This window comes from Strongylocentrotus purpuratus, unplaced genomic scaffold, assembly GCF_000002235.5.
Source record: "Strongylocentrotus purpuratus isolate Spur 01 unplaced genomic scaffold, Spur_5.0 spur5_scaffold_4, whole genome shotgun sequence".
NCBI lineage: Eukaryota > Metazoa > Echinodermata > Echinoidea > Camarodonta > Strongylocentrotidae > Strongylocentrotus > Strongylocentrotus purpuratus.
The window spans coordinates 12,013,167-12,029,561 of record NW_022145610.1 but is presented as its reverse complement, the minus strand read 5'-3'; the positions used below and the strand labels follow the sequence as shown (position 1 = coordinate 12,029,561).

The 16,395-nt window shown below is 37.4% G+C and overlaps 1 protein-coding gene across 1 annotated transcript in view; it reads left to right on the top strand.

The window, feature by feature from the left end:
- The first annotated feature begins 14,938 nt into the window (after positions 1 to 14,938).
- The window catches only part of LOC753340 (ras-specific guanine nucleotide-releasing factor RalGPS1), a 37,029-nt gene continuing 35,572 nt past the window's right edge, over positions 14,939 to 16,395 (top strand). Inside the window, 1 exon segment of the mRNA XM_030997473.1 lies at positions 14,939 to 15,368. Coding sequence (XP_030853333.1) covers positions 15,150 to 15,368 — 219 coding nt within the window. The 5' untranslated portion in view covers positions 14,939 to 15,149.

The following is a 16,395-nucleotide window of genomic DNA, read 5'->3' as shown; positions in this document are numbered from 1 at the left end:
CAAAAACCATAGATTTTTCTCACATTCCACAAACGCGACAAAAAATTGAAATAAAAAATCCACCTCTGGAGTGTGGTTTTGTTAAATGCCTTCCGAAGTTTCACCAATTTTTAGCAGTGTAAATGCAAACTTTGATATGATACCAGTTTTTGCTCACGTGACTCTCCTCGCTTCCCTGCTAATGCATGTAGGGCACCGACAAGTCGCGCATGCGGTATGAGTAAACTTTAACGATTTTTAATGGTTTTTCCAGTAATGGTAGACCAAAAATCAATGATTTTTCGAATTTGTGTTTGGGATGTGTAAATGGGCTTGTGGTGTATACCCCCCTGTGATCCCCAGGGGCTCGTTTCCTATTATCTCACCAGGGATCGTCTTTCTTTTCCGATGACAAGCCAGAGAGCAAAAAAATGTGGGTCAAAACAAATAGGGAGCTCTCTCCCAGATCCCCGTGGTGCCATGAGCGCCGCTTGGGTTACAGTGTGTGAAAAAGGAGTAAAAAGAAACGATGGAAGACCCATTTTTTATATGAAAAGTCGTGATGGTGCATTTTGCCTACTCAAGGTCGATACTAGCACGTTTGATTCTGATGCGATGGCTTTTTGTTTACCTGTGCTACAGTTTTGCATGCCAAAAATACCCTGAAGGATTTGTTTAGGATGAATTTAACACAACAGATAACATTTTACAACAAATACATATGGGGGCAGGATGTAGGCACGAAAAAATACTGTTTTAGCTCTTCACCCCCCCCCCCCCCCCCCCCTCCTAGTCCATAAATTCTCCTCTACAATATAATAGTATAAAATCAGAAGGGAAAAAACAAAATGACACAAGCTGTCAACATTGACCTTTTGGGTTCTCACACCAAGAAACTGTTAAATTTCAGTGTTGTATTATTAAATTACAATATATTTCAGGGCAACAAAACATTTGTGAGTCTACTCGTGGAATTGGCAAATGTTTCTTGTACACAAAAGTTTCTGGTTTGACAGTATGCAAGCATTTTATTTGAGATGCCACTCCACAACACGAACACGCACATGTGGGTTCTAATGCAGCGATTGTCTGGGTGATACAGTGAAAGGTATATTTTACGAGTTTGAGAAAAAAAAGATCCAGTATCAAAATCTACCACCAGCATATCTTAGGCCTCGTCACAAGCAATAGAATGAGGGTCGAAAGTGGTCAGGATAAGGTCAAGGATCTTTGTTTATCATAACAATACACTTTCCACTGTATAGGCTACATTTGCATTGTTGTTGCTTTATTCTCTGTATTGAGATATGCATATCATTTACATGCAGTCTATGGTTTGAGTGCTCTCCTACAATTGTTTTATTTTCAACATTTTTTTCCATCATCAGGACAAATATAAAAGATGGAATATCGTAACAGATTTATCAAAATTATATATAAATTGACAAAATAACAATCAAAATACCTTTGGTATAAAGAAAATTTGCAAGTCTAAACCATAGTACATAGTGTAATTTAAGCCAATAAGGCTTGACTATTGAATGCACATTTAAAACGCTGACTCAGCAAATCAAAGCTAAATCAGATGAGATTGCCCGCACTGTCTCTAGACAGGTCGACTTCACGACGAAAGAAGATATTTGTTGAGTGCGGAGTCGATAGACGTACACGTACATCTAAATTGACCTGAGTCATTCATGAACATGTATGCTGACTGTCCAATTTAAGTGCTAATAGGGGTTTGTTTGCGCTTTCATCAAGTTCCATTTGCGACCTGATGCTTTGATTTTCCAAACAGCGATGTTGGGATTTCAAAACAGTGACACTTTGAGTTGAAAACAGAGTACAGGGTACATGACCAAGTGTTAGAATGTTCTGTTATTTTCTTCTTCCAATTAATTTGTTATCCACCTGTAGGCCCACAAGGTTGGTTATTTCAATATAATAGTTTGATTTTATGGGAACAATCTTAAAAATCCCAATTAGTTATATTGGGAGGAGAGACCCAGTTTTTTTGCAGAAAATGAGATACTTGATACTCGTTGGTCATGCAATTTGGATCTTTTTTTCTTTAAAATTTTTTTTATTTGATACAGTTAAATTGTGAACTTAATTGGGTTCATTAATGTTTAACCGTGGACACAAAAATTTGGTTTCATTTTCAGACAATTTATACTCTCTTTTGATAGAGATGTGAGTCCCTACATCGTGTGGACCATCCGGTATGGTGAACCTTTTGAAATGAAAAATTATTATCTGTTCTGTACTTCCTTAAGTTGCTTTTGCCAGATGGTTTTCATGGATATTTTCTTAATCCTGATTTGCAACTTAAAAACAAATAGATGGGTCCTGCATTCTTGAATTTGACAAATGTATTCCTTGAATAGACAGAGCATCATACCTGCATAGCAAGTTCACTTATTTCATAGACCTATTACTTGGGATGTACATGTATTTGGTTCATGTATTTTCTACATATACATAGGAAATGCATACAGTGGTAAACAGGGACTGGATCCAGACATATCCAGTTTGTGGTCTGCCTCCCTCTATTGACTATAGTATGTCCAACCTTTGTTCATGCATGTAGATTTTGGCAGATTTCTCTTTTGAGAAGACATGTACAAGGAGGATATCACTGCATTGCATCCATTATGCAAAATTGATGTTATGAACAGTTTAATATGAAAAATAGATAAGATAATGACTCTTGCTATGTGTGCCTTTTATTTCATGAATGCACATATATTGCAGTATATAATGGGTTTTTTTGATAAAAAGCTTAGGCAGTTAAAGATCTCTTATCAAAACTTTGACCAGATGAATTTCAGTTTGGTATAAAATCAAATCAGTTTCAGCTGAAAAATGAATACATATAGAAGTAACAGGCCCATGATAGTGGTGTATTAAATATTATTACCCGTATCAGACATCTGAGCTGGTCATTTACAAAACCGTATTGCCCTAGTTTTCACTAGCAGTGGGAACGAAGGGGTATATTCTTTGTATTTTCCTTGGTCTCCCTGCTCGTATAGACTTTGCGTGTAGAGACGAGTGAAAATATACCTTTGTATTTTCCACGGTCTCGCATCCGCGCCATATTTTGTCATTTTCATTGCGCATCTATTATGCGTACGAGAACCTGCGCACTTTGCGCGCACTCTATTGTGACGTAATAATCACACCAAATGCACACTGTTTGCAGTGTATCGAAAATTTCGTCAAGCACTGGATGCACAGTGCTGGTTTGACAAAGCTTGTTCAGTTCTTTGAGATTGTCATGGTGGATTTCTGTATTTGCTCTAGATGTCTGATTTGGATAACAATAAAAATATTGACTGGCTTTACTTTCGGGGGATATCAGAAATATTTACCGCGCTAAGACCATATTGCCCTCGTCTTTCGACTCGGGGCAATATGATCTGAGCTTGGTCAATATTTCTGATATACCCCTCAAGGCCAGTCAATATTATATAAATATTTTATCCATGAATCAAGTCCAGTGAAATATATATTTCAGCGTAATCATTAATCAGTTATTTATCTATTGTGGAGACAAAGTTCATGTATTTGTCAACACAGATTGCCTAGCTCTCCAAGGACAATTTAGCATTTCAAGGTGGAAACAAAATTACCAAGCACTAATTCAAAGTCCATTCTGCATGAAAAAGATAGCATTCCCAAGAAAAGAGAAAAAAAATCAAAAGATTCCACAGGAAAGATTGTTGATCCGAATGTTTAACGATCCCAAATTAACCATTTCCTTATTTGCTTGTATTTGTTTTACGTCAGAGTCTCGCTGACTCAAATTCCAGCTAATTCCCTCCCTTTTATTTGCTGTGTCCTCTTGAAACCTTGATTACAAAAACAGTTTATATGGCCTCTACAATCACTGCCGAATACGTGAGGAACATCTCATAAAAACCTCTCCGGTTGTTGGAGAGAGGATGTACGTCGTGTGCCATGCGGGATCGCAGCTTCGAACTTTAATCCGGATCCCCCTACGATTAATAGCAACGTTTCCTGGTTCGCGACACCTAATTAAGATACAGCGAGGGAACTTTAACGAGGGAATAAAATAGAGAAGACCTTCATCGTCCTGTGAATCACTCCTACAATAATAAGTCACCTGACTTTTCTCCCAGAGAAAAGAGAAACATTTCACACTCAGATCTTCTTCTATCTATAGATTCGATTGCCCCCCTCCCCTGACTCCTACTGAGGTGACACACTGCAACTGCACTCGCTAATTAGTTCATTCATTGAGGGGAAGGTATCAGTACGGCATTCATGTGCAGTAAATCGAGACTGATTAGAACGATTCCGAGAGCTATCCTGGAAAGTATTTTTGTTAGGGTGTGTGATAGCATATTAGGCTTCTGTCTTAAATGACGATACTACAGAGGAATCACAGAGTACTCTTGATTTCGGACGAGGAAAGAAACTGATGCAGCAGAAAGACCTTTTGTTGAAGTTTTGCATAAAGTTGGACAATTTGTGATACTTATACAAGCAGATAGTATGGTGTTCCGGTAACATATACAGACAGGAAGAGCACTGTGTCATATATGCCACAGTTTCACATGCTTGTGACTGTATATTCTGGTCGATGCACGTGTTTGTTTGAAAGACCTCATTTTCATACGAACTGCACCATTGTCATGGAAACCTGGAGAGCGGCCAACTGAATAGTTGCATCACGTGTTGGAGAATCGCTCCTGGCCTGGCTGCTGTACTCTTTTTTGCAACCAATTATTCTTTAATAATGAGGATTAAACCTGTATGGACATTTGATGTAGCTTCTGTTAGATGACCATTTCCTGGGATTTAGTGAGGAATAATTAGCAAACTTGTCCAGGTTGGATATAGCACTTACTGCCAATACTTGTTCAGGAAAGGCTGCACATGTTGCTTGGAAACTTTTTTTTGGAGTGCCGTCATGTTACTCGAGAGACAGATGTATTGACTAATGTCGGACTTCTTAAATGAATGAGATATTTGAGAGCTTTTTGGACATTGCTTATTTATAGTACACAAGTTTTTGTAAATGTGGCTAACTCTTTTCATGACTGGTCTGCTGTGTTGCTCATGCAAGTACTGACGGGGGTCATCATCATTCCCAATTATGGTGTAATATAAACATAGGTGCTTGCCAGTAGACTTTTATATTTAGATATTTCATTTTGGCTGAGGGTCCAAATTGGCCTACATGGCTTTTCCGAGCTTTATTCATCTCTCCAGCACAGTAAATCATTCCCTCAGAATCATGTTTGGATGAAGCCCACACGTATGTATTACTATTTTCAGCAGTCAGCACCTATTAGACATCCGTAGCATATTTTGTGAAACAAGAATTATCTGCAAGATTTTTAAGACTTTTTTTCCCTTTCAAATGCTAGTGGTGAAAAACTCCCACAAAATATTAGCACTTCTTTGTCAAATACATATGGGGATTGTTTCTCGGTATATCTTATTCAGTGCATTTGCATACTTGCGTATTTTTACGGTGGTGTTTGCATAAAGTTGCATCTTGTTACATGCACAAGGGAATACACAAAGACAAGTCAAGGATTCCGGATATAGGGAGGTAAAGGATATTCCCAAAGCTTATTGAAAGTCATTACTCAGTCACTGACATCTGAATATACAGGGGAGGTCGCAAATTAGAGGTTTGGACTACATGAATGTGCCAGTCTGGACTGCTCATCGGAGGGAATAAATCTGAAATAGATGTGGACCAAAACTGATCTAAATCTGAAATAAATAGTTGGACCATGTAATAACTAAGATCTGGACTTTACATCTGCGTGGGACTAAGGATCAAACCTGAACTGAACCTGGACTTAACGTGGACTATATCTGGACTTAATCTGGACTACATCTGCAGGAGATTGAGGATCAAACCTGAACTGAACCTGGACTTAACGTGGACTATATCTGGACTTAATCTGGACTACATCTGCGGGAGACTGAGGATCGAACCTGAACTGAACCTGGACTTAACGTGGACTATATCTGGCCTATATCTTGAATAAATCTGGACTAGATCTGGAGTACCGGTAGTTCTGGACTAGATCTGGAGTAGATCTGAACTAATCCGGAGTAGACCCGAACCGAGTTTGGACTAGATGTTGGAGACTCTGTTTCAGAAATGGCTCACTTGTGGGAGCGAGGAGAAAAGGAATACCATGATGGGGCTCTGGTATGAGGTAAGATACACCTGCTTAAAAGGGCCAACTGTGGAGAAAGGCCATAACTATTTTGTTTTCTTCTTTTGTATTTCATGTTTTATCGATCCTTTTCATTTCAAATTAAACATCACAAATAATTAACATAAATTTTGATGGATCTTGTACATAATAAAATGTAACTGACTCGAACTGTACACATGTCTATTAAACATACATAAAATACATAATAAAATGACTTGTTTTCAATTGCATTATCATGAGCTTGAATGGAGTCAAGCTCAACAGGGTCTTCTTTCCCTGCTGATTCTGCCAAGCCTACTCCCTTGGCTGTGGTTGGAGAGATTGTTCATATTGATTGTTTTTACTCTCTCCTTCGTTGAACAAGGCATTCCCCATAGTCTTATAGGTTTTCCTGTATATGTTTGGTTAAAATGGAATTAACGGTACATGTTTTGTTTTTAATTCTATCTAGTCAGTCACCAAAGAGACTCTGCCAACATCTTCCCTAATATTGGCCCAGGTATTACATTAAACAGCCGTAACCCTGCCCCAGGCTTATCAAACATAGCAACAAATGGCAGGACACAGCCTGCATTCTGTTTTTATAAATTCAGCAGTAAATTCATGGATAAAAGGAACAGTTGTAAACTGGTCTATTCCCCTACATGCAATTTCATGTCATGTTTTTGCAAAGTGAACATGAAAGTAAGGCAAGGACTTGTCTATCACACATTCACATGAATCATTCTGGGAGGGAGAGAACATCCCCACCGAACAGAGGGAGTGCAAGAGACTCGAGGGGAACACAAGAAGTCTGTCACCACCGTGACTTGTTACACCGAGGTCTGCGGCTCGGGAAGGAAGGGAGGCTTGGTCCCAATTTCCCCACAGCCTCCCCGATCCGATGTTCCTTCGGCATCGATGCTCCCTCAGTTCGGGCTAATCCCGTCACGTCTACGAAGACGCTACTGTTGGCGTGAGATTAAACGTGAAGGGATAAAGCCAGGTGGAGATGGAATTATCTCGACGTGTATGATCGTAAAAGTAGTCCGTCAAGAGCTGAAAGGGCGTTAGGTCATATCCTGCAACACGGAGCTGACGACCTTCTGACTCTCAGCAGACTGAGCAACGATCTTTTGTTGAGATGAGATTGAATCATAAGGGATTAGACAACATCTCAGTCAAGGACATAATTTTCAACTGAAAATAATCATAGTAGCAAGAATTAGATACGGTTTAAGGCACTTGGGAATCGTAATTCAAAGATGCAACAATCATCAGAGGATACATTTATGACTTTGAATAGTGCAGTTACGTGTAGGTGTAGCTCGTAATACTCTCAAATACAAAGAATGAATGAGAATACATAAATTAGAGTATTCTCATTTTACAGATGCCTCTGCAGAAGCATTGATACAGGGTAAATAAAGAATTAAAATCATCAAATCATCCATTTTGAGCCAGAAAGGCATTAACTCCTACGTATACTTTTTACAAAAACTGAATGTGTTTCTATCTCTCAAGGATGAACTTACATGAAGAAGAAAAAAAAAATAAGATGAGTAATTGAACTTTGTATCAGAAGGGGACAAGGGCATTCAATACTCCTTCACCCTGTTTACTGCAGTCGTTGTGTCAGGATAATCATAATGTCCTGTGGCAAGATGTTAATCTACATTTGCCACTCTCCACACAGGTGTAGTAATGGGTATACCGGTGCTGACCGGTACCCAGTAGGAAGAAATTCCTGGAATGCATGAGTGTCTTATCATGGTACAGTAGCTCGGCAAAAGCTGGGGTAAAAATATGATGCAGGTCCCTCAGGGTGAACAGCATTAATTCTTATGAGGGTAGCTACCTTATACAGTGTACCTTGGTTAAACAAGACATATTATTGTTGCTGTTATTATTGTTATCATGCAGTAGCAGCAGCAGCAGCAGCAGTAGTTTTTTTGTAATACTTGTTTTCAATTATTATTATTATTATTGCTGTTGTTGTTGTTTGTTGTTTTTTTGTTTGTTTTTTTTGCTGTTGAATTCTGAGTCTTCCAGAACTTTTCATAGGTTAGGATAATGCATTTATTTCCTGGTAGTTCCTTATCCTGATAGAATAGTTCTAGCAGATTTTGACTCTGTATGGCGGATGTGTTCTACGTAATCACACTCCTGTTACTTTGAGACACGCTTCTATACTTCAGTATCTTGGACTGGTTTCAATCTCAAACTCCACAATCTACACTGTACGTTACTCTTTGTTATGATAAATCGCTCTGAAATTCCAAACAGAAACATCAAAAGCGCAGCTGGATGAACAGTACAGGCCTTGACCCGTTGTTGTTATGACGTAAGAACGAGGAACTCGACAAGAAAACAAGACAAAAGGAAGAAATGTTACGGCAAGTTGCATCCTGCATACTTCCCAAGACAAAATTCAATTAGTTGTTTTGGCAGTGAGTCTATTTATTTCTTTATTTGCTGTATTCATAGTCATACGTTTGAAACGTCTTTTGCCGTGTTGTGGAAATATGTCAACCTGGTTTGATTTAGAAGAGGAAATGGGAGATTTAACGTCAGTGGTCATCTCTTGACCACTCATATGATCGCTGGTCATTCTGCCCCAGACTTCTGACACCGGTGTCATACATGTTGCAACAGGGGGGGGGGGGGGGGGATGAGGGGGAGCAGGGGCATATATGCCCCTAATCAAATGGTGAGAAAGGGGGAAAAGACAAGATGAGGGGGAGGCATGTAGAGGTGTTGTGGTCTAGAGGTTACATCACTGGACTGTGCATCTTATGGTTCACGGTTCAAGTCCCGCTGCGGCATCAATGTTGTTTGGCAAGACATTAGTCTACATTTGCCACTTTCACCCACAGGGGTACTCAGCGTAGCTCAGCTAATGCTGGTTTAATGATATTACATTACTTAGAAACATTAGTATTAAGCGCCATAATATTTTTTACTATTATAAGTATTATTATGTAATCGGTTGATGATTGTACCCCCTTCCACATGTGCCCATACCCCATTTGACACAAATCCCCCCCTCCCCAATGGCTCGACCCATGCCATGCCACTGTATAGAACCCCTCTTGTGTTATAGAGCAACTTCATTTGCCTTTTCACATATTACAAAAGAAAGAAAAAAATAATAAAATGGGTGTTTGTTCTTTGATGTTCTGTTTTGAATAAACAAACATTTCGAAATGAGAAGCAAAAACATGTTTAAAAATGGGCTTGAAAGTAAACTCAGACTCATTAAGTCATTAACTTTGATGATTATTAAAGCAAAACATTTCTTGAAATTGCCAGGGAAGCAATCGATCATGCATGTTTACTTTGCAATGTTGCTGCGTGACCATATTAAAGTGAATACAGGAAATAGGTATTATTCTAAGGATGCATATGACTTATTTTAGACCTGAACTTATTTTGGTCAAGTTTTTTCAAGCTTAACTAGAGCACTCTAAGTTCATGGCTTTAAGGTTTTGGAATTTCAAGCAGATTTATATGTTTCATGGTCAGATTGGCATATGAGTTTGTCACTTATAATCTTTCCCGTCGCTCTTTTTCTTTATTTATGCTCTGTCTCTTTCTCAGTCAGTATGCGTGCATTGGGGGGGGGGGGGCAGAGGTGCATGTGTGTGTGTGTCTCTCTCTTTCTCTCACCCTTCCTCTCTCCTCTCCTCTCTCTCTCTCTCTCTCTCTCTCTCTCTCTCTGTCTTTCAAACAATTAGATGCACTAAGAAAAACAAATTTTCGCCAAATTGTCTACCTTGACCAGTGCTGTGTATATTGTCCAATTCAGATAATTAGTATTGATAGCCATAAACACACAAATTAATTTGTTAAAATTACAAAAAACCAAATCATGTAGTCAGTTATACATGTATATAAAAGTACTGTCAAAGATGATTATGGCACGCACCACTGTCTTTTATAGTTGGAAAGGAGGTATTCCTGGTTACATACTACATAAAGTATTGTGTAGTCTCTGTTTTTGCTCGAGCCGACCGAAAATAACATGTTCATGCGGTGTACCCGTTTCTCCTTTGAGAGAAAACTGTGTTGAAGGATTACAGCCTGGCTGCATTGTGACATACAGATGTCACAACTTGTTTTTCTTTCCATCCGATTCTCAACTGTTTTGACAGATTTGTAGAAAATAAAAGATCTTCTGGCTGACAGAGGGGGGAAGACGAAAATCATTTTAAACATCGTCCGATCACAGGAAGGGGTGCAGAAAATCTTCAAATTATGTGGGTCAAATGTGTGACGAGTTTTACCAGACGAAATTCAGAAACTTGATTTTTGGCACAAAAACAGTATAACCTTTAGAAGCAAGCTTGCCATTCCATATATATTTGGGTGTGTTATAACCTGGTTAGTTGTCAGGAGTAGATGAGCCATACCCACAGGCCATCAAAGTGTAGGTTTGGTCTGTGAAACGGTATAGTCTTGGCAATGTGAACAGTATTTACAAATCATTTTAAGGAACCCCTCTTTAGACTAGCCTGGTATAGGGGAACTTATACACTGTCTATATCCAAAAGAAAGTGCACGGTTGCAATGGTGGTTTAGCATATTTCCAATTACCGGTTCATGTACCATTTTTTCTATAAAATAGTGAATACATCCCAGAGGTCTCATAATTTATTTCATATCTATTATCAATAAAGCCCCAAACTACAGGTAGGAGTTGATGGGGGACGAAGGGTTGGGGTGGGAGAAAAAGGGGTAGTTGAACATAACTTTCCAGTACATGGAACATGAAAGCAAAGCACTTAAAGACCGTCAATACTAGTGGGCCAGAAGGGATTAGACCACACAGCGAGGTCACTGACAGGTGGCTATCTCATTAACTCAGCTCTCAACTAACATAAGAAAAAGAGGATCATGGGGGACCAACAGGCACCGATTGGGGAATTTTTCTATATAGAGGGAGCCAGTAGCTACAAGTAGGACCAGTGACAAAAATACACAGGGGCTCGGGCGATTTAGCCCTTGAAATGCCAAAAAGAGCCCCCGAAAGTCATAAAAGAGCCCCCAAAAATGTGCATAGAGTTTAATGCAAAACAAATTAATTCATGCAAGCAAGCTTGAAAAGTAGCCCCCATATTTTTTTCCCTGAGTAGGACAGTGGGGCTTTAAGTCAATTCCTCATTTGAAATGTTGTTGGTGATAGGTTTAATAGCACATAGATCTCTATGTTAGATATCATTTCCTTCCCCTTTGATTACATAATACATTTGAAAAATGTAACCCCCAAAGTCATATTTGCACCCCTCTACCATGTACACTCAAAATACATCTTGTCTTTTAATATCTAAATAAGATGTGAACTAAAGATTTTACTTTTTTTTTTTTTATAATTAATTTTCAAATTTTTCCTATACTACTGTCTTTTCTTTTTTCCTGTAACCATGTGGTTTAATTCTTTGACATGATTTTTTTTTAAAGGCTTAGTATTGTTAATGATAAGCAATTTCATCACGATCAATTTTTTTGTATAAATAAAGTCCTTCCACTCGTTCATTCATTCTTGAACAAATCTTGGTAGTATAGGTCTTTGTTTAATGTATTCATTTATCCATCCACTCACTCGATCATTGATGGAATATATAATATATCGTATTCAAATATTTGTTTATCATGAAGTACATGTAGGTTATGTGCAGCTGTAACACCTTTACCGTTATAAGATTTAAAGTTAAACCTATTGGAGCATTTTTATTTTAACATGAAATAAAATAAAATGAATTGAATCGAATCGAGAGAAAAAAGTAGGTTATGTGGAGTTGCAACATCTTTACCATAATATGGTTTACAAGTTTGAAATATAAAAACATAATATAGACCCAACTGACATTTCTGTATGCTTTCTTTCCATGTTTAAAACAATCCTCTATTTTTCATGTAAGATGCCAGGTTTCATTAAATTTCATGGATTGGAGAAAGGCCTGACAAATCTTTTAGTCTTCGATAAAGACAGGAATTAATCGATCATAGAAGGGGCCCCCTTAAAATTAACAGCCATGGGTCTCTTTTCCTTTGTCATCAGCTTATGAGCTAATTAGTCTAAAAATTCTCACCCTTTGTCAGGAAAGGTCTTTGGTGAACGGAGCATGTTCGACTCCATGAATGTGTTGGACTCTGAGTAACCTTTAGAAAAGTCTTGATGAGTCATTTCAGATTGCTCCCATGCAGACCCGATGACATAACCCTAATTTACTCATGTATGCGCCAAAATGACAAAGTTAATTATTTTTGATGAAAAAGGGAAGAAAAAAAAGAAAACTAGCTTTGAACATCAATCAGTATGATGCAGTTATTTCATCAGGATATCGCATTTTAATAGTGTTTTACCATTTGTTGTAAATTGGGAAACCATATGTTGCCTGATGTAGAAGAACCAATATTTTTTAAATTTTCTTGTGCAGTCAAACCTGTCTAAAGCGACCGTCCAAGGGAAACACAAATAGTGGTCTTTGTATACAGGTTTCTTTAGTGCATATTTCAATGAGAAACCTTTTTCATAGGAAACAAAAAAATGTGGTCTTTGTAGACAGTTGGTCCCTTAATAAGCAGGTTTGACTGTATATACAGTGTACACAAACTTTTGGGGATGGAATAGAAAATAGGTCTGCAAGAAAAGACTGTGCGATGTCTACGTGTATGAGTCCCTATGTACCCCTACCTTTAATGATGTACTTCCTGGCCGTGTCAAACACATGGAATGGGGAGTGCTAATAATAAAAGCACGACACTCTTCCCTTCATCAACACCCCCCTCCCTACCCCCCTCTTTTACCCCTCTCCCTTACTACAGACTGTCTTCTTATGTGGTAGTCTTAGGGAATCATAATGTTAGAGTCACCTCAATTAGAATATTCCATCAGTCACAAATCTGCTTTCTCGTAAATAGGTCACCAAGTAATCTACGTATTAAGAAGTCAATAGCGTTAACTATTACATTACAAAATCAAAACTATGTTCATTCCTATAATCCTGGAATTAAAATGAATGGCCCAAATAACTTAATCATTAATTTAAATTATTTTGTGATTAAATAATTTTCATTCATTCCTTTGGTTTACAAGGTATTTTGACCGAATTAGAAAATCACCATTCTTTCAAGGATAATGGCCAAAGTTGCCAAGTTTCTAACAGAGTCTAACCATTTAGATTGTGTGTAAACATGATGTATGTCCATTGTATTTTATTGTGTTGTAGTGTGTGTGGGGGGGGGGGGGAGGGGGTGGCTTTTCTTTACACTTGGCTCATATTGTAATGTATGAAGCAAATATTGATATATATTTATGTTATATATACATTTTAAGTAGGAAAAGCAATAACGCTTGTCCTACCTAGCAACAATTAATGTATGCAATACGCATTCTGCCGTTGAAATACAATTACTCATAGCAGATGAACGAAATGATTTTTAATAGGCACTTAACATAGATTTGTGCATTAAATTTGATTACATTATGACAATGCCCTGTTTGATTGTGTTTGCTACAAATACAATGCACATATTAGATTTGGATTTGGCAGCTTACTTGTTGACTATTTTCACATATCATTTTACAAGTGTGTTTACAAACAAATAGTATAATTATTTAATGACAAATCATGATGATTATCTGACATATGATTCCATGCTAGGTCGTATGAGAGGGCAAGAAAGTGTTGAGTCATTGTGTATAATTGCCATTGTTAATCAGAGAGCTATTCGTCAAATCATTTTGAAATTTGAATTATGTAAATAAGAAATGTTTTCATAATTTATTTCATCGGTCTTACGTACAATGTGATATGTTTCATTGATGGATCAGTGTTTTGTCCATTAAAGAGAGAGAGAGAGTGATACATCAGTGTGATAAATAAATGGAAAACATGCTGTAAAAACTTGAATATTTACCATAGGAAAAATTGTAAAAGTTTGGCAAAGAGAGAACCAATTTTGTGCAATCACGACAAAGACTGACACCAATACTCAAAAATGTTCATCGATAACATTAATTTAGGTACACACCTGTACATTATTTCTGATAATTAAAAAGAACAAAACATCACCAAATTATTCACAAGTGGTTAATAAATGATAAAGGAGAATCATCATGGGTACAAAAGACTTGTTTAATTCCTTCCTTCACACTGATGTTCTATCCTTTTCACCATTTTCAATGTGTAATACTAGAATATAAGAATATGCTATGTTGTCCATCTTTTATTTTGATGGTTCTTCTATGATTATAAACACAACAATATAGTTTTTCATATATCTTACGTATTTGTACAATGTGTGGCCAAAACAAATTTCCATGTATTCTTGTGAATTTGGATGAATAAAAAGAATTGAATTGAATTGAATTGAAAATTCTCTCTCATAATCATAGAAGGCATACAATTCATACTTTTATTGATACAGTGTATTCCTGTCTATAAAGACTGGCCAAGGGAGACAAGAAAAGTTGTCTTTATAGGCAGGTGGTCTTTATGTACATGTTTCAATGAGAAACCACTTACAAGGGAAACAAAAAATGTGGTCTTTGTACACAGGTGGTCACTAAAGCAGGTTTGACTGTATAGTTGTTGAATTTACCCTAAAAAGGCTGTATTAAATTAAATTTTGTGACTTTAGATGGGCTCAAAGCCAAGGGTCAATAATTAGGAATAGCCTGATGGGTACTTCCACAGTTCCAATTGTAGGGAGCCACTGAGCCAGGAAGTTGATTAAGAAAGAAGAAAATGCTTGGTTAATTTATCTATTCAGCAAAACTTCCTGAAGAATGTCCATGGAGTCTCTTTGTGATATGAGTAATGAACTTAACCATGATGTTAACATAGAAACCAGTGACTGGTTCAACCAGACTAGAAGTTCTATTTATAACTATATAGTTTCCCCCCTCGCCTTCCAGTGTCGGCCAAAACCTTTTTTTATCTTAACCATACCCTCTGCTCGACGAATCGCTGTATGATTCAGCAAGCGTCAAATACTTTGTTCTTGCCTTTCACCCATCCATGCTTGCCTGACTTAAACCTATATGATCCTGGACCATTTACCTTAATTTTGGAATTAAGTTACGGACGACCGGTCCGCCTATTGGGATTGTTTTGGTTTGTTTTCTTGCTGTTAAACGACTCATCTCGCTCCGTCCCGATGTATTTCTTATTTACGGACTGCTTCTCGGTGGTAAGTAATGACAAGCTTATTGCTGTAACTCCTGTAAGTGCTTTGTTGTATGGCATGGCGGGTCAGAAAGTGTCTTCTTTTAAAAACGCTTAGGCCGGTCGGATTTAGACTGTGCCTAGTGCAAGGTATTATCAGCTTTAGGTTACATGTGGACCCCAAAGAGAATCAAGGACGTTTCCGATGATTCATGTACACACTGTAGACACACGTGAAAGGCCAAAACAGAGCGTGCATTTCCAGAAATAAAATGATTGCGAAGGATTGATGAGATTGGAGATTAATTGATGCTGTTCTTTTCTAAACATAGCATGTAGTCTTTAAAGGGGGACATCATGTCACCCAAAATTATTTGGTCTGTTTGTGTAAGACTCCTTGCCATTTTACTATTTTTTCAAAATATTTGCTTCAGATGTATTATTTCTTCAAAGAGTTACTAACACAATCACAAAGACTCAAAAATCAACTCTAGGACAATTTCTGTACCTAGAAATCATGTCCAGATTATGTTATAGTGTTATAGTATAGTTTAAGTAGTGATGTGTTGGGTATTTTAATTGCCCTTCAGTGTATTTCTTTAAAGTCTTTATGATCGTGTGTATGTACTGTATGTCTTCTCTTTAGGAAAAATATACATTTCTGAATTTTTCTACTACAGAGCAAATGGAAGGGGACCTTGCAAGATCCATCACAGAGTTTCATTTTTGTTTGATCACAACTTCAATAATTCACAACTTTCTTCCTTTTAATCAGATTCTAATCAAACTTTCACTGACAGTTGTTCTGATTTTTGTGTTTCTACTAAAACCAACTTAATATCAGGGTGGCATCCCCTTTTAACAAAAGATATGTTTCAAGAAGGTTCATTTAAATATTTTGGCCTTTGACTAGATCTGTAAAACACATATTAGTCTTTACTCTGTATATCATCTAAATTCCTAACTGTGATTCTATATGTACATTTGTAGGTTAAAGAAAAAAATTAGTAACATAATTATAGGGGAGCTTTTTGGAGGCTACTTTTACAATG